The sequence below is a fragment of the Punica granatum genome, chromosome 1 (genome assembly GCF_007655135.1).
Source record: "Punica granatum isolate Tunisia-2019 chromosome 1, ASM765513v2, whole genome shotgun sequence".
Classification (NCBI taxonomy): domain Eukaryota; kingdom Viridiplantae; phylum Streptophyta; class Magnoliopsida; order Myrtales; family Lythraceae; genus Punica; species Punica granatum.
In genome coordinates this window covers 13,471,271-13,495,080 of record NC_045127.1, presented here as the reverse complement: position 1 = coordinate 13,495,080, position 23,810 = coordinate 13,471,271, and the positions used below count along the sequence as shown (strand labels likewise).

The 23,810-nt window shown below is 41.3% G+C and overlaps 2 protein-coding genes across 2 annotated transcripts; one reads left to right on the top strand and one right to left on the bottom strand.

The window, feature by feature from the left end:
* Positions 1–1,195: 1,195 nt before the first annotated feature.
* LOC116192647 (cellulose synthase A catalytic subunit 1 [UDP-forming]-like) lies at positions 1,196–7,553 on the top strand. Its single transcript, XM_031521244.1, has 8 exons — positions 1,196–1,897; positions 2,996–3,094; positions 3,775–3,906; positions 4,269–4,481; positions 4,746–4,845; positions 5,210–5,397; positions 6,143–6,493; positions 6,831–7,553. Exons 1-8 carry the CDS (start codon positions 1,274–1,276, stop codon positions 7,377–7,379), a joined length of 2,256 nt encoding a protein of 751 aa, XP_031377104.1. The 5' UTR covers positions 1,196–1,273; the 3' UTR covers positions 7,380–7,553.
* Positions 7,554–17,550: 9,997 nt separating this feature from the next.
* On the bottom strand, positions 17,551–19,115 carry LOC116203503. The gene is made up of 3 exons (XM_031535253.1): positions 18,758–19,115; positions 18,080–18,644; positions 17,551–18,016 (listed from the first exon to the last, which is right to left on the bottom strand). The coding sequence occupies exons 1-3, from the start codon at positions 19,113–19,115 to the stop codon at positions 17,551–17,553; spliced, it is 1,389 nt and encodes a 462-aa protein (XP_031391113.1).
* Positions 19,116–23,810: the final 4,695 nt, after the last annotated feature.

Below are 23,810 nucleotides of genomic sequence, written 5' to 3'. Positions count from 1 at the left end.
TTTACATTCAAATTATTTTAACTTGCAGCTGCTTACTTTCGACAATAACTTATTCATTTATTTCATGTAGGGCACATTTATTCATTTCCTTTTCGTATTTAATTTAATTATGACAACCCCATATATATATATATATATGGTGTGCACAATCTATATAAATTATAAAAGCCGAATTAACTCATCGAGCGATGCCACGTAGGATATAGAGAGTCCATGGTTGAATGACCTTTAAGAATCTCACAAATCATAACGCGACAAGTGGCATGCAACTATCAAGTCACATCACTCAAAAACTCCAAAGGTTCTTTAGATATAGAAATCCAAATGTCATAAATATATATATATATATATATATATACATACATACATGTATGTATTATTGGAAAAATAAAAAAGTCATCTTTGCAGCTATATTGCCTCATTATAAGCAAATAAAATGTACTACTCTATGAACTATGTGATAAACTAAAGAAATTTGAACAAAAATATGATTAATAAGAAGTAAAATTTAATCAAATATGTAGTTGCAAATGAAAATTTTAAAGTTAATTTTTATGGACAAATCTTAGTCGTGGAAGGATATTACTCGTGATCACAAATTTGTTAATATGTCCAACAACATGGGCCTTTTGTCTAGTTATTTCTAATAAGTCTTTTTTTTTTTTTTGGTGTGAGTGCCAATACACCTTCATGTAGGGACTACTAAACCTGTGATATTTATATGCAACTCACCATGAAATTATTTTTTTCTCTTGAGGAAGAGAGTATAATGCTGTGATACAAAGTACCGTTTCTAAACAAAGAAATTTTGGGTCAATCATACTTCTTTTTCTCTATATTATATATATTCTTGTATGAAGTCTATGTACATTGTAAGCAGGAAAAGAATATTTACTCTTTATTCCACATAAATTTGGGGAGCCACTTTGAACATAAACTATATATATATATATATATATATATATATATATATTTCTTTGTAAAAAGAGTTTCAATGTAAGTTTGGACTAGATCAGCTCATTAAAGTGTAAACTCTTTCAATCTTAAATTTTCTTCATTCATAGAACTCAAATCTGTGCCATAATTTGCAAGAGGGATAACTATTGAACCATCTGAACCCTTATATAATCTATGGCCGAAGACCATCATTGGATGTTTAATTAACTTGACGAGCAAGCTAACGATATTATAAGTGAGCTGCACATTCGTACATACATCATAGTTTCTATATATAGCGGCATTACATAACATCTCTAGCGCCCCGGGAAAACGTATGGTTCAATTCTTAAGAAAGGGCAGGATGGAAGCCTCTTCTTCTATTCCTCGCCATCTCTGCCACCTTAACCTACTATTCATGCTCATCAGCAGAGCCCACATGCTCCTCCATTCCATTGCTCTAGTATTCTTAATCCACTACCGAGCTTCGTTCTTCTTCTCCGAAACACAAAACCATCAAATCCCCACCTCAATATGGTCTCTAGTCTTTGCTGCGGAGCTCGTCCTAGCCTTCATATGGGCCCTGAACCAGGCCGCCCGATGGAAGACTGTGACCCGCAAAGTCTTCCCGGAGAGGCTGCCGGAGGATGAGAAACTCCCGGCAATCGACGTCTTCGTGTGCACTGCAGATCCCACCAAGGAGCCAACTGTTGATGTGATGAACACGGTGTTATCGGCGATGGCCTTGGATTACCCGCCAGAGAAGATCCACGTGTACCTCTCTGACGACGGAAGCTCTCCGGTTACGCTGTTTGGGATGAGGGAGGCCTATGCTTTCGCAATGTGGTGGCTTCCCTTTTGCAGGAAGTATGGACTCAAGACCAGGTGCCCTAAGGCTTATTTTGGAGCTCCAGAAGAGGAGGAGAACGGGGAGTATGCTTCTGAGAAACAGAAAATTAGGGTAAGTTTCTAAAGCTTATGTCTCAGATTTTTCGATCGATGAACATTTTTATCATGGAATTATATTAGCTCAGTACGTACACGTCAGTTGCAGTTTAGCTAAAAGTCACCCCACGCGACTCTCTTGGTAAAGATCATGTTTGAGTCACCAAGAGATCATTGGATCATATTTGACCATTTGTAGATGTGACCTCTGTAGTCATTGGACTTACCTATCCTATAAGCTTGTCACGTGTTTACATGATTTGTGTCAATTAATCCCATAAATTAAGTTCAAATATCCCTCGTTATTATTGATCTGAAGCTTGGAAGGGAATGAAAACTGGAAACATTAATATATAACATTGTCAATATATTTAGATGGTGATTACAATAAATACCCGTGTTGAACATATCATTGTGCCGTACGCATGTATACCCTCATTTCACAGTTGATCTGCCTTTTTTACCTCATAAGCGTGCAATCCATGGATATAGATGTTATGGTCGAGAATTCAATCAATCTTCAACAGCTGGGAGATGCTCGAGTCGTTTTGAACACCCTCGACGCGTCTCTTATGGAATCTACAACATATGTGAAGCCTTTTTTCTTCTTTTCTTTTTTCTTTTTCTAAATCTTATTATTTCTGGCGTTGAGCTATTACTCCGGAAGATCAGACCCTACTCTTTTGTCAAATTGTCATCACTGCGATATGATTATAACCGCACCAAGTTCATATGGATCTACGGAACGATAATTAATGGAGTCAAATAAATACAAAAATGGTACATCATCGTCCACCTTGTAACTAACGTTCACCTAGTCATGTGTCTGTCTCTATTCATTCGGGGAGGTGCACTAGTCAAAGTGCATATGGATTGCTCCGACGTTCACATCATTTTCCAATATTTTTTAATTTTTAATTTTTTCGGTGAAAAAGACTACAAGCGCACATTGCTTATGAGATTTTCTATTCTCAGAACATAGTCTTTCAACATGTTAAAGAACTATGATGAATTCAAATTTGAAATCGGGTTTGGTACGTGAGAAAACTGACAGTGATGTGCCAAAAAATATCAACAACGTACATAAAATGCCTGTTTGTTTATGTAATTCCAGGACAAGTACGAGCTGTTCAAAGAACGAGTTAATAAATTCAGGGACCAAAATCTTGGAGATCCAAGCATCAACGGTCGCAGTCACTCGCCAGTCATTGGGGTAATTGATTCCAGCTCAACTTCGCTTTTCTCGTCTTATCTCGCACAGTCATTGGGTAATTGATTCCAGCTCGACTTCACTTTCCTCGTCTTATCTCGCACGTAACTTTTTTTTTTAAAGAAATTTTAAGGAAAATTATTTTGTCTCATCTTTGAATACTCGTACTTTATGCCTCCTTGGCCGTTAGATCTGTAATAAGAGATTGGACCATTGCAGATCTGATAGTCTCAGGTATAAAATGGCTGATGACCGGTAGATTCAGGGAACTTGATGACAAACACATCAAAATCTCGGATGCATTGCTTCGTTGATCTATTCATTTCCAACCTCTCATTATTAGGTCATTATTCAAATGACTTAGGTCTAAATTTGTAGCCAAAAGTGTTGTTAATGGGAATATTAAGATAAATACAATCACTATATAATTATTCCTCTTATATTTATGATCACAAATAAAATTTTCGAAAATTAAAGGAAAAAACTATTAATTTAAATTTTTAACGTGAATTTTATATGCTTTCCGTGCATAAATATCTCACATACATGCATGTATAATTATATATGATTATTTTTGTTAGTACGTACGAAAAATTGGTGGCATTGGATATTGTATATATTCATGAGTTATGACCTTATATACATAAATCATTGTTGGTTGAATTTATGAATATATACGACAGGTCATTCGAGCAAATTCACAGGATGACGAGGGGCAAACTGGTCAACTGGCGATGCCCCTACTAGTATATGTTTCGAGGGAGAAGAGACCTTCCTATCCGCATCATTTCAAAGCCGGGGCACTCAATGTTCTTGTATGTATCTACGTTTTGGAATTCAATATCTTCTTAGTTCGGATAGGAGGTTGGTTAGATAAAAGTGACTGCAACGGTGGCCCGGACATTGTTCGGAATGAACCAGGATTAAACCGTGCAATTTTTCACAAAACAGGCCTAGCTGATGGGTGGTTCACGCACTTTATAGTGTTGGTAGTTAACTATCTATATGAAATTTGAAATGAACATTAGTTTCGTATCTAATTAACAAATGTCAATATCAATCTTTTACAATAAACGGTTATGATCATCTCAAATTTCTTATATCTGTCGACTGTCAATCACTGTTGCCAATTCAATAATATAACACATTTGGGTTTTGATTGTGATCAACTTTGAAGCTGAGGGTGTCTGGGGTGATGAGCAACTCCCCATACATATTAGGGTTAGACTGTGACATGTACAGCAACGACCCTTCCTCAGCGAGGCAGGCAATGTGCTTCCATTTGGATCCGAAGATCTCTCCATCTCTCGCGTTCGTTCAGTTCCCTCAGATTTTTCGCAACATCAGCGAGAACGACATATATGACAGCAAACTCCGTTCAGTATTTTGGGTAATAAGACTCGACATCAGTTAGTATGCTGTGCTCTTCAGTTTCCTTTAAATGTTGTGTGTGTTTAATGGCGACCTTCTGCTTTAAATCTACCCAAATGACTAATGAAACGTATAATCTATACAGAAATGGCACCTTCTTATATATATTAAGATCCCCCTGATCACTTATGGTGTATACCATTTTTATACTTTCGTATCACGATTTTACCTTATATGTTTGAGTTTCAATATGAATTGATTAGACCGCTGGCTACTGCTGCAGGTTTGTTGGCACGGTATGGATGGACTACAGGGACCCTTACTCTCCGGGACTTGTTATTATCTCAAGAGGGAAGCTTTATATGGGAAGTTAGTCCAAGATGGTAAGCCAGTAGTATTATGTTCAATATGCTAAGACGCTAAGATCAGTGAAGAATTCCTATAGTCTTTCGGATTTACGCACGGAAGCTAAAAGTGAGATCTAGATCAGTAGAAACTGTCCAACATGATATCACGATCCACTCATGATGACCCATCACTAATGTTAGCGGTCCCATCGAGTAACTTGTTTTGACACACTCACATCAACATATCTTAAAGCCGTATACAGCAACATGTCGGTCCAACAGTCGAAGTAAACAGTCGGCTTAAAATTGAGAGTAGACATGAAAGGGATCCCTCATAAATATATGTTATATTACAGCTACTTGTTAGTGATTGGAATGCTATCCGTTGATTTCAAATTAGGTACGTACGATCCGATGGACCTCAAGGCAGTTTTTGGCGGGTCCAATGAGTTCATTAAACGTCTGCAGCAAATGAAGAGGCCATATGAAAACCGGGGCACTGACTGCTGGGAGACTTCAATGGTGCTGAGAGAGGCAGAGGATTTGGCTTCTTGCAGATATGAAGACTCCACAAAATGGGGCAAAGAGGTAACTTCCCGTGTTATGTCAATTATAAATCGTGCTAATGAAATCAAATTTTCGTGTCTGGGAATCGATAAGCTCGACAAAATATTCACAAATTTCCTGTTCATCTTGTCCATCTCCGATCACCAACAATTTTCATGAGCTTGCCCAAGCGAGGCCATGAGCTTACACAATGAAATAGAAATCCTAATAAATAATAAAGGGACACAAGTAGTTATAATGGATATTGAACTTAGAACCTATTGGTTATCAAGCATAAACATGTGCTACTATACTACACGCTCTTTTGGTTACCCATTCAATTTAGTTTTATGTCTATTTTCGTCGAATCGCGGGCCGGTGTTATGTCTATATCTACAAGGTTGAGGTAGATCTACCCTGGTCTTCAATAAGGCTGTACTTGATTAGCTTTGGTCACTGTCATATTAAAGATCGAATCGATCAATTATTAACTGGTTGGGTTGAGACCGTGAACATCTACCCATACAGCTGCAATATGCCTCGAAAGCGCAAGAAGTCCTGTGAATTACTGTCACACCACTTAAACGACGTTCCCGTACTAAAAATAATTTTCACAAAATTTGAACGACACCGGATCCAAACAAGCTCGAAAGATTAACATTCGCAATTTCCGTTTGATTTTGCCATGTTTTCCGCTTCATTGGACCGGTCTGGTAGCCTGCCTGCTTTTACGAAACATTCGCCTTAACTTAAGCTCACCGTATTGTGCTTTATATTTTGCTATCAGGTGGGATTTATGTACTTCTCTGTGGTGGAAGACTACTTCACAAGCTTCACCCTCCACTGCAAGGGCTGGGCTTCAGTCTATCTGAACCCGCCGCGGCCACAGTTCCTCGGGACCGGCACCACGAATCTGAATGACCTGCTTGTCCAGGGAACCAGGTGGAGCTCTGGCCTCATTGAAGTTGGCCTCTCAAGGTTCTGCCCTCTGATCTACGGCCTGTCTACGAAGATCTCAATCCTGGAGGCCTTGGCCTATGCAGAGCTCTCGTTGTTCCCGCTCTACTTCATCCCTGCTTGGTGCTTCGGCGTCATCCCTCAGCTCTGCCTCCTCCATGGCATCCCTCTATATCCCAAGGTACAGTACATTATCGTCACTTCGGCTATATAATATATATAATTTTAGTATAACAATAAGACACAGCGACAAGGCAACACTTTTTACAGCTATGGCGATGTAGCTAATGTTACATGTTGAAATTTATAATTCCACGGGCAAAAGTTCAGATAAAATTGAATGGGTTTATATGAGATTGAGTTTCATAACCTATCAGTTCGAGCTTTTGGATTGGAGATGTCTCGACCATGTGAGTCCACACCACTCTGAGTCTCTTTGTTGAGGGCAGCCAAAGTGCGCTCGAGTGTGACACATTAGCTATATGTTTTATGACACATTTGTGACATTAATGTGACAGGTCTTGAGTCCGTACTTCCTAGTGTTTCTATTCATCTTCCTCTCCTCGACTTCCAAACAAGTGTACGAGATCATATGGAGCGGGCATTCACTGCATACGTGGGTCAATGAGAGGAGGCATTGGATGATAAAGTCGGTCACCTGCCACATGTACGGGAGCATGGACGCGATCATGAAGAAGATCGGCCTGAGGGAGGCCAGCTTCCTGCCGACCAACAAGGTTGACGACGACGAGCAGACAAAACTGTACGAGATGGGCCTCTTCGACTTCCAGGCGCCAGCGATGTTTCTCATCCCCTTGGTCGGGATAGTGATCTTGAACATGTTCGCCTTGGTCGGAGGGGTTACTCGGGCTCTTCTCGTCGGTTATTGGGAGGAAATTGTCGTGCAAACTTTCCTCTCAATATTCATCTTGTCAGTGAGCTATCCGATTATTGAAGGAATGTTCCTTAGGAAGGACAAAGGAAGTGTGCCTCCAAGGATAACCGTATTTTCTGCCATTGGTGTGGTTGCTGTTCTTGCTTTTTGGAACATTTTTGTGTCAGTTTGATTATATGTAAGGGATGATTTGTTACATCTCACATTAATTAATTCCGATCTACTACTAAAATTTATCGACCATATTTTGTTCTTTTGATGTATTGATGACTTGTGGTGCTAACAATATTACTGTGTGGATACCCGTGTTATTATTTGGCTATAAAATTATATTGGTAAAGACGAATATTGAAGTTGATTCTTGAGAATTGTGATTCTTTTTTCGGCGTAATGATTTTTGAGGTTTTGATTTATCAACTCGGTGAGCTCGAGAGCTAATTGATGATGCTCGAACTGGATTAGTCGAGACATGTTGGACTTCCGGATATCACGATACACACCGAAATGAAAATTTATGAGATTAGATTTTCATTGCTAAGTCATATGGGACTAAATTTGGTAACCCATTGAAGAAAATTTTAAATAATACTATCTTATTATTATGTAATGAAATGATGTTGTTGATGAGTACGGAATGAAATGATACGGTGAATACGTAGGAATAGATAAAAATAGTTAATTACAATTAAAATGCAATTACTTGAGTGATTAATATTCATTTCCTTGATTATCGCATAAGTGTATTCTCGTATCATGTAACAAGATAGGATGATTAAAGACTTTCTGAGTTGTATGGTGTATTTTTCAAATGGTATTCAATATCAACCTGCCAACATAATTAAAATTCATACATTAATTTCTCATAAATTTAGTGACAGAAATACCGACAAGATGTATAATCAAATATGAACTAATAATCAAATCTCAAAGTTCGATCTCATTTATCACGAAAGAAATATGGAGAAGATTTTCTGTATTGCTACACATTAATCTGTTCAAAGACAGATCATATATACATGAATGACCAAGACAAACTAAACTATGAAATATAGGAAATACAGATAATGGGATCCCGACAATAACAAAGAATAGAAATATTGTACACTGATTCTTTGCCACTTTCCTCAATACTCCCCTTCAAGTTGGAGTGTGAATGTCATGAGCACCCAACTTGCGAAGTAGAAAAGGAAAACGATACTTGCCAAGAGCTTTGGTAAAAATACCTACCAGTTGTTGTCATGTGGAAATATGCTTAGTGACAATATCCTTGACCGATAAGTGCTCTCGGATGAAGTGACAATCAATTTCTATATGTTTAGTCCGTTCATGAAAGACCAGATTAGATGCAACGTGTATGGCATACTGATTGTCACATAACAATTGCATCGGCTGCTCGTGATCCACTCCAAGTGACTTGAACAAACTCTTGATCCATATGATCTCCCTTGAGGTGGCTCCCATCAACCTGCATTCTACTTCAGCTGACGACTGAGAAACAACAGTCTGCTTCTTGGTCCTCCCAAAGTAATAAAATCCCCTGTGAGAGAGCGCCTTGCTGTCAGACAACTCATCCAATCAGAGTCGTAGTAAGCTGTTAGCTGCAATGAGGTTGGATTGAGAGGAATGCCTACCGCAGTGAATTCTTAATATATCGGAGAACTCTTGCCGCTGCTGTCAGCATCTCATTTTGGTTCACCGACTCCAAGACAGGACATCAGCAAAGCTCCCAATTAGGATTCCATACCTCTAACAAAAATGGCGATGACAACATATGAAATTTTGTGCCACACACAGTTGATCCCCAAAGAATAAGACACGAATTATCAACATTCAAACCGAAGGCAGTGAAAAAAGAAGAACTCACATCTCTATATCGTTTTCTTCGGTGATAACGACTATCTTCATGGGTCCTAGAGCCAAGTTTGGTATTTTTAGATCAAGGTTTGGTGAGTCAGAAACATTTCAACACAAGAAATCACATCGAAAACCCATTCGAGCAAAGAGTAAAATTCGTGGGAGTTTGGTGTCCAAACAGTGAATACAGCAGCTCAAGCATGGGGTTCAACGCATCATATCACGATCAATCTTGAACCTCAAAGGGCGAATCTCATATGCTTGACCTAGAAAATCGAGTTAGGTTTGATTTGACGGGTCACTCATCCCAAGATTCGATACGGAGAGAGAGTTATAAATTTTTGAGCGCACCATGCGCAAAACAGTTAAATCCGGACAGACTCTGCTAGCCGAGGGAGAAAATCCATAAAAAAATTCAATTCTTCGTATTTTCAAGCACGGCCAACGTCATTGGGTTCCTAATTCACTGAAGATTCAGAAAATCAAGAAAAACGGGGTGCGTTTTAGGATAGATTAGTACAAAATTGGAGATTTCCCCACAGATCAGAACCAAATCTCCCAGTTTTGGCCATCTATTGGAGAAAAATTCCTTCGGGTACTTTCCGAGGTCGAACGATCTTCAAATTTTACAAGAATGTGCCTAACTCATGTAGGAATCAAGAAAAAATATCACATAGACCGAAAGGTTCATAAGAAATTCAAGAAAAATTCGGATGTTCATGGTCAGCTCATGGACTGCTGGTCACAACCTTGCGCTTTCTGCTTCTTCTGCTGAGCAAGGTGGAGTGCAAGAGAGGTTTTCCTCCCTTCCCCTCCTTCCACACGCCATCCTTTTCCTCTGCTGCAGCTGGTGCATGAAACCAGCAGCTTGTCATCATCACCACGTTCTGTTACCCCATCTCCAGAAGCAACCCTCGCTTCTCTGCAACCTCTTCTCCTTTCCCTTCTTTTTCTTCCTTTCTTCCGCCACTCATCAGACTCATTCCCTGCCCTCTTCCTACCCATTTCTTCTTCTGTTTTTTTCCTGACACACAAAACTCCAGCTCAAAAAACGGACTAGGGACTCCCTCAGCTGAGCTGGGTTTCCCTCAGCTCGGGAACTTCCTCCGAGCTCACGGACGCCCCCCCGTTAACTCTCTCTCCCTCACAGACCGGCCCACAGCTCGCACCCGTGCCTCACCTCAGCTAACGTCCCTCAGCTCGTTCTCTCCACCGCCCTCAGCTCCTCCTCAACTCGCGCCTCATGTCCCTCAGCTCACACACGAGTCTTGCCTTCAGCTCACCTCCCAGCTAAAACGACGTCCCCTCAGCTCGCCCTCTTGCCTTCTCCTTGCCCGCAAAGACATCACCAACTACCTCTCTCGACTCTCTAGGAAGGGGCACAGCAGCAGCAACGTTCCTGACTCGAGTCCCCAAGCTAAGCCTTCGGCCTTTACGTTATTTCCTTGCTCTCACTTTCGGTTTTCTCTCGTTTTCTGCCCTATTGTTGCTTCTCCACGATTTGCTTCACATGGCCTTGCTCTCTTGCAACTCTTTCTTCTCCACGGTAGCCCCACCAGCCGTTAGGGAATCCTGGGTAGTCCATTTCAGCATTGGGTTCGACGGATTATTGTAGTCTCACGAGCTCCTCTCGATACTAGCCCGAGAAAGGTATAAATCCCAACATAGTGGCATGTTTAGGGCTCCATTTTCGAACATTCATGCTTGCTTGGATGATGATAATGCGGAATGAACGTTCGTGGATCGTGTTGATAAGCGGAATAATTTTTAAAACTCGTTTTTATAAACTTTTCAGTTTGTCTCAGTTCAGTCCCTGCAACGTTTTTCGCTTTTTCGAATCAGTCCAAACTTTCAAATCTGTTTCAAACAGGTCCTGGGATAGTTTCGGTATTTTTTGCGCAGTCCCTAAATTTTCAGGCGATCCAAATCAGTTCCGAAAACTTTTTAATTTGTTTCAGTTTAGTCCCTGTGACATTTTTCGTTTTCTTCAAATCAGGCCTAAACTTTCAGATTCGTTTCAGTCAAGCCCTGAGCTATTCAACCACAGAATTTTTGGATGATTCAAATCAGTCCAGGGAACCTTTTAATTTGTTTTAGTTTAGTCCCTGTCACATTTTTTTACTTTTTCTGATCAGCCCCTGAATTTTCAAATCTGTTTCAAATAAGTCATGGGCCATTTTCAGTCATTTTTACGCAGTCCTGAACTTTCCATAATTATTAAATCAGTTCAAGGAACTTTTTAAGTTGTTCCAATTTAGTCCCCATGGCATTTTCACTCTTTGAACTTTAACCGAATTTTTAAATCAGTTCCCGTTCTTTTGAAATTATTCAATTTAGTTCTTGGACACTTTTTAAAGATATCCAACCCTTTCTACTTGGATCTTCGATTGACAATATGCATGTTCTCATTTATTATGTTTTTTTCTCGTTTATTATGCGCATATAACATGATAATACGTGTTCTTTTTATGTTTCCTACTTCCATGAGTCGGTGTCGTTTTATTGATTTCGTTAATATTATACTTGTGTATGCTTGTATGCGTTTATCGTGATCATGGCGGCATCGACTATGTAAAATATGTGTGTTTATCGTGTTGGATGCGATCATGTGCTCTTGATCCATGTTTTGACGCATTTTTTACCGTTTTAATCGAAACCTCACACAAATCGGTTTGATCATGTAAATTCTGTCTAAACTTAATCTTTTCTAATTTAATTCCAAGGCGGTCGAGAATTAGGGTTCGTATCGGAAGGTCCATCAATGGTCGGCTCGGTGATCTGAAATTCGCAGATTTAAAGTATTTGGCAGATTTTAATTAATGTAATCAATAATTTCCACTCATGGGGTAATTATGACGTTCATGCGATTAATTAATTCACTTGGCCCTAGTAACTTTGCACGAATCAGTAATTAATCGGTAACACGCGTCGATAGGCTACAAACATGGATTTGTGCCCTCTTAAAACTCGTAATTTTACAAAACCCGAGACACTTGGTCCGATGTGACATGGACGTCTAGGAAGAACTTGCGCGTCCTAACTCGAGGTTTCACTTGATTCCAGGTAACTCAGGTTGGGGCGTGGAAGTTCTTTATAGATCACTTTCAGATAGACTAACCCGATCCTTTAGCTCTTTCAGGGTTCTTGCACAACCTTGGAAGATCCAAGGGATTGATCGGCGCTGGTCACAAGCCGAGGTGGCCTGCATCACGCAGTCTCTCTTTTCTGAAAACAATTTTCACTTCAAGGGCAAAATCGTTTATATGTAACTTAGCGACACCCCTAGGGTTAGAAACACTACGGTACCAGGGTAGGGACATGCTATCTGTCTAGGTGCAGGTTCATCTGCATATCCCTTTCTATTTGACCAATGAGTTTTTGTTATCATAGCATAATTATGGGTAGTTAGATAGTATTTTGGCTCAAACTACAAATACTGGACTAATCGTACACTCGGCTTAAGACAAAAATGGGCAATAGTGGGTTAGGCACTAGATTTTAGGGTTTTCGGGCAAAATCTATCTTCTATTATAACCTGTAATAGCCATAGTGTTACGATACAAAATAATCCTAAAAAGCAACCCACAAACACAAGACTTGACTACGGACATCACGTTTGTCAGGTCTTCGAAACAATGCCAAATGCGAAATACCCTCTCGGGACGATCCTTGATCGATTTACTACGTGCGTTTGTCTGCTTTAGGATAGGATTTGCATGTCAAGATACCCCGATTAATAATCAGTTAACTCACGTAAATTCGGCAATAACGAACCCTTTGTTTGCTTATCTATGCTTGTTTGTTACATTTTCCCACTTGTTTGTTATGCAGGTCGAGTATGAATTCCTAGAACGTAATGCACATGGGATCAAACGTCCCAACTATCAATCACGGGGTCCAACGCCCCATACACCGAGCGCGCATCTTAATTTCATTTTTGGGTCTTTTTCAAATCATACGGTGAGCATGAGTGCAATAATGATCGAATACAAACCAACCGGGTCCATGTGCTATAATTTGTATATTTTACTTTATCTCGAGTGAACAGTGTAAGGATTTATCTATATATTCATTTGTAAGGACCCCGGTTGGCAAGCGGACGGTTTCGAGAGACAAAAACAGTCGAATCGAGTTATGGACTCTTTAGATAAGCAAAATCGTACGGGTCCAAGGCCCGGTCCACACGGCATATCAGCATTCACGGCCCGGTTAACCGGAATGTGAGGATGGTGGATCGATCCCTCGACCCGAATATTTGCTTTTCTCATGGCTTCGTGACACGAGGGGATCGTTTCTTTCCGGTTTACGGTGTCAAAACGCGTACGATAATCGGAACTTAATTAAGCAGTAATTAAATTAAAATGGCAAGCCTACACAAGCTAGAGTACCGATAGGGCGTGCGAGATATAGACTCGCACATAACAGATTCCCCGAACTCGGAATTTCCGGTTCCGCAAGACTAATGCCTTAGCAAAACTAGGTGTACCCAATACCCCTAGATCCGGGTAACTTACCGACCCTCGACTTTCGGGTCGTAAAATGGTAGGTGCCGACTCCTTCTCACGCGTGTCCGTCACCCGTCCCCATGGGAAGGTGGATACTCTCAAGGCGTGCGCATTGGCGCGCGCATGCGAGCCCCGACGAGAGCAAATTAGGGTCCGCACAGCTGCTTCCCAGTGTTGTTACTGTGGACTCTGCATAAATTGGGACAAAATATGAACAGAATAGCATAATTCGGGTCTCATAATCGTCAAATAGATCAAACGCCCAACTAGCCTCGAATATTGTCCCGGATTGGATATCTCCAGACCCGAATCAGCCGCTAGCTTGTCTGCTCTATAAGAAAAGCTGTTAGCTTTTCTCCTACTATCCCTGACTCGGTCAATATGTCCAACGCGTACTTTCTTTGACATAAAAATAGCTCCTTCCCTCGCCTGGCTACTTCAATGCCAAGAAAGAATTTCAAACAGTGTTATCAGAATCGGACCGGACATCGAACTGACCGAGGCATGGGTTCATGGGTTCAACCGAGGGTTCGATGAGTTGGACCGCTTGTTTGTTTTTAAAATAAATAAATAAATATTATTTTAAGAAAATAATATAAAATACAAAAAAATGGTAATATATATTAGATAATAATTAATATGTGTCCAAAAAAATATAAGAAAAAATTATTTGCATTTGATTGTAAATGACTCGTAGAAAAGAACTGATAGTCATTTGATATTGCTCAATTAATCAAGAATTGAAGTTTTTCCAATGTTAAAAGAAATCGCCTAAAGAGATAGAATGGATTGGAAACAACATATAACACGTGAGTTACAACTCATAAGACCACAACAACCTCAGCTCACAAGTGTTTGTCTGACCTTCATACAACTCACACGTAAATTAAAAAGGAAAAAAATATAAAGATAAGCCACAGTTCACCATCACAAGTTGATAAATCAAACCAAACAAGGATTAACTAATCAATCAATATCATTAGCAATTCCATGCACTCCAATCTCCACCATAATTTTCACAAATATTGTCTTCAGCTGCAACATCATGTGGTGCTTCAGGAGCTTCAAACAATGGATTATCTTGGACAAGGTTATTGACATTCCCTCCATCAATATTATCTTCAACCCCATCATCCATATCAAGATCTTCCAAATTCAAATCCAACGAATCTGTACGAGGAATATAACTACTAAAAGTGAAATGACAATATACAACCTATCATGAAAATAGTCGGAATGAAATAAGAATATTTAGTACCATCATTTCCATTTTCTTGAATTCACATTTGCAAATCTCGTCTAAATGTTCGCAATTCTTCATTTGATAGGGCAGGTGGCTCATTGACGCAGCATACACGCAAGTAACCTATCACAGACCCGTTGATTCGCGCACGAATACCGGAACTATGACCTTCTATCACCTATTGATTCTACGAATACAAGGAATAGGCATCAACTCGAATCGACTCCAAGATTGGAAAAGGCACGAAAGTTCTGAATTTTATTCACTAATGAAAAAGACGACTGATTCAACCCTAGGGCTTACACAAAACTTAAATTGGGTTTAAGAAAACCTAAATTGCATAAAAAAAATTAAACTTTTCTAAAATTGCAAAACACCCTAATTGATATAAAATTGTCTGTTTGAAGCCCTAAATGATGGAATTTGCCTTAAATATTGAAAAATCATAGCAAAGCGGTGAGTTTTGCTCCGGATGCCGTTTCCTTCGAAATAGGGTCATCAGAACCTATTTTTATCCAGGTACCAACTTGCCAGGTCTTCTGCAACATCATTCTTCCATGGATAGAGAGAATTTTCCCTCGAATCGTCATCGTTCGAGCTATCACATGTGTAAGGAATCAGGTGCTTCACATTAAACACATCGGCAGTACGAATTAGCTGGGAAGTTTAAGCCGATAGGCGTTCGAATTGATCTTCTCAATGACCTCTACAAGACCAATCTTTCTAGCAGCGAGCTTGTGGTAGTCACCAGTAGAAAATCGATCCTTCGTAAGGACAGGCCAAACAGAATCGCCAACTTCAAACTCCATGTGCATTCTCCTTCGATCAGCAATAGCCTTGGATTTCATGGCAGCATTCTGCAAATTATTCTGCACAACCTCATGAATCTCCTGCAGCCCGTGAACGAAGTCAGCCGCCTTAACATGAACCCTGGTCTTATCCAGCATGGGTAACAGATCAAGGGTCCCCGGGGAGTAACAGAATAGACCACCTGAAGGGACTGAAACTAGTGCTGCGATTAACAGCTTGATTGTGCGTAAACTCCGCCTGACTTAACTTCTGATCCCAGCTCTTCACGTGCTCCCCTACTAAACCTCTCAACAGATTGCCCAAGGACCTGTTAACCACTTCTGTTTGTCCGTCTGTCTACGGGTGATACGTTGTACTGAAGTTCAGCTGGGTGTTCACCATCTTCCAAAGGCTCCGCCAGAAATGACTCAGGAAATGGGTGTCCTTATCAGACACAATAGAGACTAGCAGACCATGCAGACGGTATACCTCCCGAAAATACAACTGAGCAACTCGCACAGCATCAATGGTCTTCTTGCACGGAATAAAGTGTGCCATCTTGAAGAACCTGTCGACGACCACATATATAGAATCATTACCGCTTTGGGTACGGGGCAAGCCAAGGACAAAATTCATACTGATATCCACCCATGGCTGCGAGGGAATCAGCAGAGGCATGTACAACCCCGGGTTAGTTATTGTACCCTTGGACACTTGACAAACCTTACAGCGTTGCACGTACTTCTCCACTTCTTTACGAATTGTAGGCCAAAAATACGATGACTAGACCAGTTGCAAGGTCTTGTCTCTCCCCACGTGACCCTCGCCATGTAGTTGCTGAATAATGTGGGTTCGCAAACTACAATCAAGAATACAGAGCTGATATCCCCAGAAAAGAAAACCATGCTGCAACACGTATTTCGTTCTTTCTCCAACCCGAACTTTAGCTAGCGTCACAGAAAAATAGGGGTCGACTTCAAGCAACTCAGCAAAAGAACTAAAACGAGGTACCTCAACTGTCATCCTACTCAGAATGCTGCGCCTCCGACTAAGAGCATCGGCAACGCGATTAGTGACTCCGCTCTTATGCTTTACCACGAAAATAAAACGCTCCAGGTAAGCCACCCATGATGCATGACGAGCTGACACCTTATCTTGGCTATGGAGGTGCTTCAGGGCCTCATGGTCGCTATACAAAATGAACTCCCTGTGGAAAAGGTAATGTCGCCAATGCTTCACCGCCTGCACTACTGCATAGAATTCCACGTCGTAAGTGTTGTATCTCACCTTCGCCTCTGTCAGCTTCTTGTTGAAGAAAGCAATTGGCCTGCTGTTCTGGCTCAAGACTACTCCAATCCCCACCTTCGATGCATCAGAATGCAGCTCAAAGGGCTGCTGAAAATCCGGCAGGACAAGAATCGGGGCGGTCATCAAATGCTCCTTAATCTTCTAGAATGTCGTTTCTGCCCCCTCAATCCACTCGAATTTGCCTCCCTTCATGCAGTCAGTTAAGGGAGCCATAATACTATTGAAATGATGTATAAACCGCCTGTAGAATGAGACTAACCCATGGAAGCTCATGACTTCAGTAATGCTCGTTGGTCTAGGCCACTGTCTGGCTGCCTCGACCTTGGACGAGTCAATCCTCAAACCATCAGCAGCAGCAACATAACTAAGAAAAAGAACTTCTAATCTCATAAAAACACAATTCGTCAACGCCGCATATAGTTTCTCGCGTCGAAGGACTGAGAGGACTTCGCACAAGTGGGCTAGGTGTTGCTCGGGGTCGGTGTTGTAGATCAAGATGTCATCAAAATACACAATCACACACCGACCAATGAAAGGCCTCAGAATCTGGTTCATCACTCTCATGAACGTACTCGGTGCATTCGACAGCCCAAACGGCATTACCAGCCATTCATATAACCCTTCCCTAGTCTTGAATGCGGTCTTCATTCATCTCCAACACGAATCCGAATCTGGTGATAACCGCTCTTCAAGTCCAGCTTCGTAAAAATCCTAGCACCACTCAACTGGTCAAGCAGATCATCCAAGCGAGGAATGGGAAAACGGTACCTGACCGTTATCTTATTGATGACTCGACTATCTACACATATACGCCATGATCCATCCTTCTTAGGCACTAGAAGTGCCCGGACAGCACACAGGCCCATACTCTCCCGAATAAACCCTTTCGAGATCAGCTCCTCCACCTGTCTCCTTAACTCTTCATGTTCAGTCAGGCTCATCTTGTAGCGTGGTCTGTTCGGAAGGGCCGCACCAGGCTGCAGGTCGATATGGTGCTGGATATCCCGCAAGGGTGGTAGACCATTTGGCAGCTCCTCAAGAAAGGCATCCTGAAATTCTTTCAAGATCAGTAAGGACTCATAAGACGTACGACCCTCCTCCACAACCTCCCTGCCCACAAGAGCAAACATAAACTCTGCATCATGTAACTCCTCTTGAAATCAGGCAAGGGACAGCAAGTTGGTTGCGGTAACCGAATTCGCAGATTCGGGCTCGATAGTGTCCCTATCTCTGTTCGGTACCAGTACAATCTTTAATCCCTTATGCGTGAAGTTGTACTTATTGGTCCGTTCATCATGGCTCATGCTCCTATCAAACTGCCAGGGCCTTCCCAACAACAAGTGACACGCGTCCATCATGACAACGTCACACCACACAGAGTCCCTATACCGAGAGCCAATAGAGAAGATAACCAGCACCCGCTTCAACACACTCACTTCACCTCCTTTCTTTAGCCATGCCAGCTTATACGATTTTGGATGTGGCTCACTTCGCAGGCTCAACTTCTGCACGGCCTCAGCAGATACGATGTTCTCGCAGCTGCCCGAGTCTATCATGAAACGACAGATTTTATTCCTGATGGTGCAGGTGGACTGGAAGATGTTACGCAACCATTCTTCGTTCGCAGCTCTCAGGGTCATACAAGACCTCCTCACCACCAGATTGGGCACTCCATCTCCTGTCACAATCTCTTCCTCCTCGTCAAACTCGACCTCTCCATTGCCTCCAACTACATAAACTGCATCATCAAACAATTCCTCTTCAATAAATATCGCCCTTTTTCCCCTTATTTGCACCCAGATTGTCGATGCCTGGGCTCTCCACACTTGAAGCATTTCGCCCCACTACTACTCGGCCCAATGTTGGCAGGCCTCATCGGACGTCCAGGAACAGGACTACTACCGCCAGCTCGGGCAGCCCCACCAGTTTCGGTTCCTACAGCGGCAACACCTCCACTGAACATCCCGCTGCCCGCTCGATTTTGTTGTCTTTCGACAATCAGGGCCTTCTTATGGGCGGAAGACACGTTAACATGGTCGAACAAATTAACCGTATCCTGTAGCTGCACTCTCGGCACGACAATATATCTCGCCACCAGCTGATCCTTGGTTTCCTGAATCTCGTTACGAGCAACCAACTGGTAGAACTCGTTGGTGTATTCATCCACCGACCTAGTGCCCTGCCTCAAGTTCTGTAGGCGTTGGTACATGATCATCTAAAAGTTATAAGGCATAAAGGTAACCCTCATCTTTTTCTTCATCTTTTCCCACGACGTGATCTTAGGTTTGCCCATCCTGCTACGGGTAAGCTTCACCTGTTGCCACCAAGCCGTCGCCCTACCACGCAACCTAGTCGTCACAAGCTGTACCCACTTAGTCTCAGGTACCCCCTTAAACTCCAAAACCTCTTCTACTGTAGCTAGCCAATCTAGAAACTCGTATGGCTGCAAGCCCCTTTGGAATTCGGGAATATTGGTCCGAATGCCCGTCTCCCAGTGTTGCCTATCTTCCTCGATTGGGCCCTTTTACTGTTTTCGTGGAATATCAGCAAAGTAATTCTCTCCTTCCGACCCCTCTTCAGTTTCCTCTTGATCAAGGTCGGAATTCAGATTAGGGTTTCTCCGATTCTGGTTTTCCATAACTACAGCCATCTGCTGTGTTAGCTGCTCTATCATACGATCCATCCTCTGCTCCAGCCTCTACTCCAAATGTTGCAGATTGTCACGGTCATGAACATCTTCCACATGATCCCTCCTCCTGGGCGGCATCGCTGATCCAAGATCAACCGTAGGCTTTGATACCAACCGACGGGTTACTCACGTGTACACTGCGTCACTCATCCTCTAGTACCCATGTAGAATAAGAAGCAAACTTCTTAAAGTCAATTGGGTCATAATTTCTACCCTTGAAGTAGTTCCTGCAAAAGAAACATTTCTTGTATACTTATATGTTGCAAGTTGCAACAGATCATCAAAACAAAGTAAATATCTAAATATGAGACAAAATTTCTAGTAAAGTAAGAAAGAAAAAATGGAGAGAAGCAATTGTATGTACCTTTGTTGCAACTTCAAATTATAATGGACATAAACAAGGTCATTCAACCGTTGATGCTCAAGTCGGTTCCTTTTCTTAAAATGAACATGATCGAACAAACTCCAATTCCGCTCACAAGACGAGGCACTACAAGTTTGGTTTAAAACACGAATAGCCAACTTTTGTAAATTTGATGCACTCGAGCCATACCACATCCACCACTCCTTTAGACATATATAAAGAAAATAAGAATAAGAAAAATGAACAAAATCACCATGACTGAAAAATACCAGTGTTTAGAACATATCCGAAGCCATCACGATGCGATTGGATACCAGTGTTAATATGACACCAGTTTCACCCAGCAGTTGATAACACTGGTTTCACCGACCCAGCAAGATTCAGAGGGCGATAATCTACTCTAACCCAGGTGGAGTTTCAGCTCCACGTGATTGCCTAGGGCAGGGATCGGAGAAAAAGGGCAGGACAGGAGATGAGAATCTAGGGTTTCAGAATAGGAGAGCTCGTAATATTTGTACAAGGCCTCCCTGAAGAGAAAGGAACCGCTTTTTCCACTTACCAGATGATTGAAGAACAACGGGACAAAATCGAGAGATCGAGGCCACTAGTGACTGAGCAAATTGAAGTCACTGAACAGAGAAGAAGAGTGAAGATTCCGCTCGCAATCTGGTCACTGAGCTCGAAGATGAAGAGGAATCTGATGAAAAGGAGCTCAAAGATGAAGATTGACAAAAATCACAAGTTGCTCTGGAGCTTGGAACGAACTGGAAGACGAAGGTGAAGAACTGAAGATGTCGAATGACTCGAATTAGGGTTCCTAATTTTCAGAGGCAATCAGATTGATTTTTCGATTCGGGTCAAAGAGAGTCAAGTCGGGTTTCCTTTTAAAAATCCAGAACCCATCCAACTGGCTGGTTCGAATGGGTTTGTAAAAAAATTGGCCTGTTTTTTGGGCTATCGGTTTTTTTATGCATTTTCGATTTTTAAGAGAACCGGATCGGTCATATGCCCGATTTTCGGTCCGACCGGTCGAATTGACCGGTCCGGTCCGGTTCTGATAACACTGATTTCAAAGTATCGAGATCCTTGATATGGAATTGCCACTGCAAATAACTCTTCACTACTGCACACTGCTCTGCATTGTTTCTAGACATAATAAGGTCATCCACGTATATTAATATGGCCTAGAAATCACTCCTTTCATGAATAGTAAATAAGGAGTAATCAGTCGTAGATTGCTCGAATCCATATCTGTCAATGCATCAGCCAGTTTGGAAAACCAGTTTCTAGAGGCTTGTCGCAAACCATATAAAGATTTCTTCAATCGGCACACTTGATTATGTTCAGTTGTGTCGTATCCTTGTGGGATCCGCATGTAAACTTCTTCGTCGAGATCTCTGTGAAGGAAGGTGTTATTCACATCTAATTGGTATAACTCCCATCCTTTAAAGGCTGAAATGGTTAGCAAACATTGAACACTGACCAATTTAGCAACAAGTGCAAATGTTTCGTGGAAATCCAAACCTTCCACCTACGTGAACCCTTTCGCTACGAGCCTTGCCTTGTATCTTTCGATGCTCCCATCCGCCTTCCTTTTGATCTTGCATACCCATTTGCATCCAATGGGTTTCTTTTCACTTGATAGTGTCTCAATAGTCCAGATCCTATTATGTTCCAATGCCCGTATTCTTCTAGCATGGTGTGTTATCATCGTGGATCTCGGATGGCCTGTTGGAAGGTGGTCGGCTCTATATCCATATCTACTGCAGCTATAGCCAATTTATGTGACCATGTTAAACATTCATAAGACAAGTGTGCTTCAATAGGATAGGGCATACCTGATGTCAATGACATCGTGATTGAGTCGCAGGGGGGTTTTTCGGTTCTTGAGTATGACACTCAAAATTCTTGTACTTTGTTGGCACGACATAGTCTTTCTATTTCGATGGTATTCGAGCCACTCTCTTCGGTCTGCCGCTACTGCCCGAATCACCTCCTCCCTTAGCCGAGTCCTCATCACTGCCTTCCTGATTAGTATCGTTATTATGCTCCGTGGAACCTCGATTGAGAAAACCTAGACAATCCTCTCTCTGTAATAAGGACCGATCACTTCTGTCCATGCTGAGATCCAAGGTTTCTTGTTCTGGCTGCTCGAATGATCTGTGAGACTCACTCCTTACATTGTCCATCACATCAAGTCTTTGATCAGCTCCCCCTCTCGCTGATGAGGAACTAAGTGGTTCAATGTTCAGCCGAGTGCTCCCGCACAAGTTCTGATTCATGGAACTAAAATATATTTTCATGAAACCCTATATCTCGCGAAATAAATATATCTCCTGTGGTAAGATCATATAATTTCTAACCCTTTTTTCCAAATGTATTTCCAACAAAGACGAAGTTTTGCGAACGATCTTCAAACTTATCTAACTTGTTTGGCCTTCAAGATGCATAACATAACGACCCGAAAATGCGCAAATTATCATGACTGGGCACTTTACTGAGCAAAGTTTCATATGGACTCTTGCCTGCTAAGACTGAAGTCGGTGCGTAGTTTATCAGGTATACCGCTGTCAGGATGCACTCTCCCCAGAACCGTATTGGAAGATTCGCTCAAATCAAAGTGCCGTTGCCACATTTAAAATATGTCGATGCTTCCTTTCTACTCTTCCATTTGCTCTGAAGCATCGACGCAAGAGGTTTGATGAATTATTCGTTGCTCCATCTAAAATTCTTGCATGACTCTCGAAGTAAACTCAGACCCATTATCAGATTGAATTACCTAGATCGATTGCCCAAATTAGTTGCTCACATTTTACAAAAATTCATCAAGTATCACGGTGTCTCAAATTTCTCACGAATTAAATATACCCATGTACTTCTAGTGAAATCATCTACTACACTCATTGGGGGCGTAAATGGGTGAGTGTGGGTGGGTTTTCCTAAAATTTTTAGTTCGGACTGGTTTTTCTAGAGAAAAAAACCTCATGAAGCCCATTTGATTATATAAAAAACCGACCACCTATAACTTTGATTTTTTCGGGCGGTTTTTTGAGGACCAAAAATATAAAGAGAGTATGTGTTGGTGTTCTTATTGTTTTCATTTTTTTCCCTAACAATATATTATAATTTTTTTACCAAAAAAAGAATATAACAAATATATATGTTTGTCCTTCAAACCATGTACTATAATAGTGGAGATGGATGAATGAATGACAAGAAATTACAAAATGCAAATCATCACGATGATGAAGAAGAAGTGGGAGTAGGGGAGATAAGTTCTCTTATATAAGAAACTATCAAAGATCATCTCATTGATGATACATTACTTTTGCACATTTAGAATTATAAAATGTAAGTTGAAATATTATATATATACATACTATTCATATCCTATTTATCCCAGTCCTCGCTTTTTTCATGTAGGTTTTCGCCAGCCATAAAAACCACCCATAAGGTGTATTCGGTTTTTTGCATACATGTATTTCAGTTCGGATAGGATCAAGTTTTTTGGTTTTCAGTTTTCCAGACTTTTACCTACACCCCTAATAGTCACAAAGTATCTACTGCCAGATAATGAAGCAGTATGATAAGGACCCCACACTTCAGCATGAATTAAACCAAAAGGATCATCTGCTTAATTCAAACACAACGGAAATGACAATCGAGTCTGTTTAGGATGGAAACAAACATCGCATACTTTATTCTCGTCACTGCTAAAACGAAAGCCAGAAATAAGAGACATATGCTTCAACGACGGGTGCCCCGGATGCTTGTGCCATTGGTCGTACTCCTTCGCATCCACTACACTCAATGCAAAAGTCGTCGGTGTTACATCATCGAGACAATACAGT

What these genes read in the sequence shown, in the direction of transcription:
- LOC116192647 (XM_031521244.1), top strand. Translation starts at nt 1,274, where the DNA reads ATGGTTCAATTCTTAAGAAAGGGCAGGATGGAAGCCTCTTCTTCTATT. An exon ending in CCGGGGCACTCAATGTTCTT is followed by an intron (nt 3,907 to 4,268) that starts GTATGTATCTAC and finishes TCAACTTTGAAG; the next exon opens with CTGAGGGTGTCTGGGGTGAT. An exon ending in GCATCCCTCTATATCCCAAG is followed by an intron (nt 6,494 to 6,830) that starts GTACAGTACATT and finishes TTAATGTGACAG; the next exon opens with GTCTTGAGTCCGTACTTCCT.
- LOC116203503 (XM_031535253.1), bottom strand. Translation starts at nt 19,115, where the DNA reads ATGTACCAACGCCTACAGAACTTGAGGCAGGGCACTAGGTCGGTGGAT. An exon ending in GCCTGCCAACATTGGGCCGA is followed by an intron (nt 18,645 to 18,757) that starts GTAGTAGTGGGG and finishes TTGATGATGCAG; the next exon opens with TTTATGTAGTTGGAGGCAAT. An exon ending in GTTACCGCAACCAACTTGCT is followed by an intron (nt 18,017 to 18,079) that starts GTCCCTTGCCTG and finishes TCTTGTGGGCAG; the next exon opens with GGAGGTTGTGGAGGAGGGTC.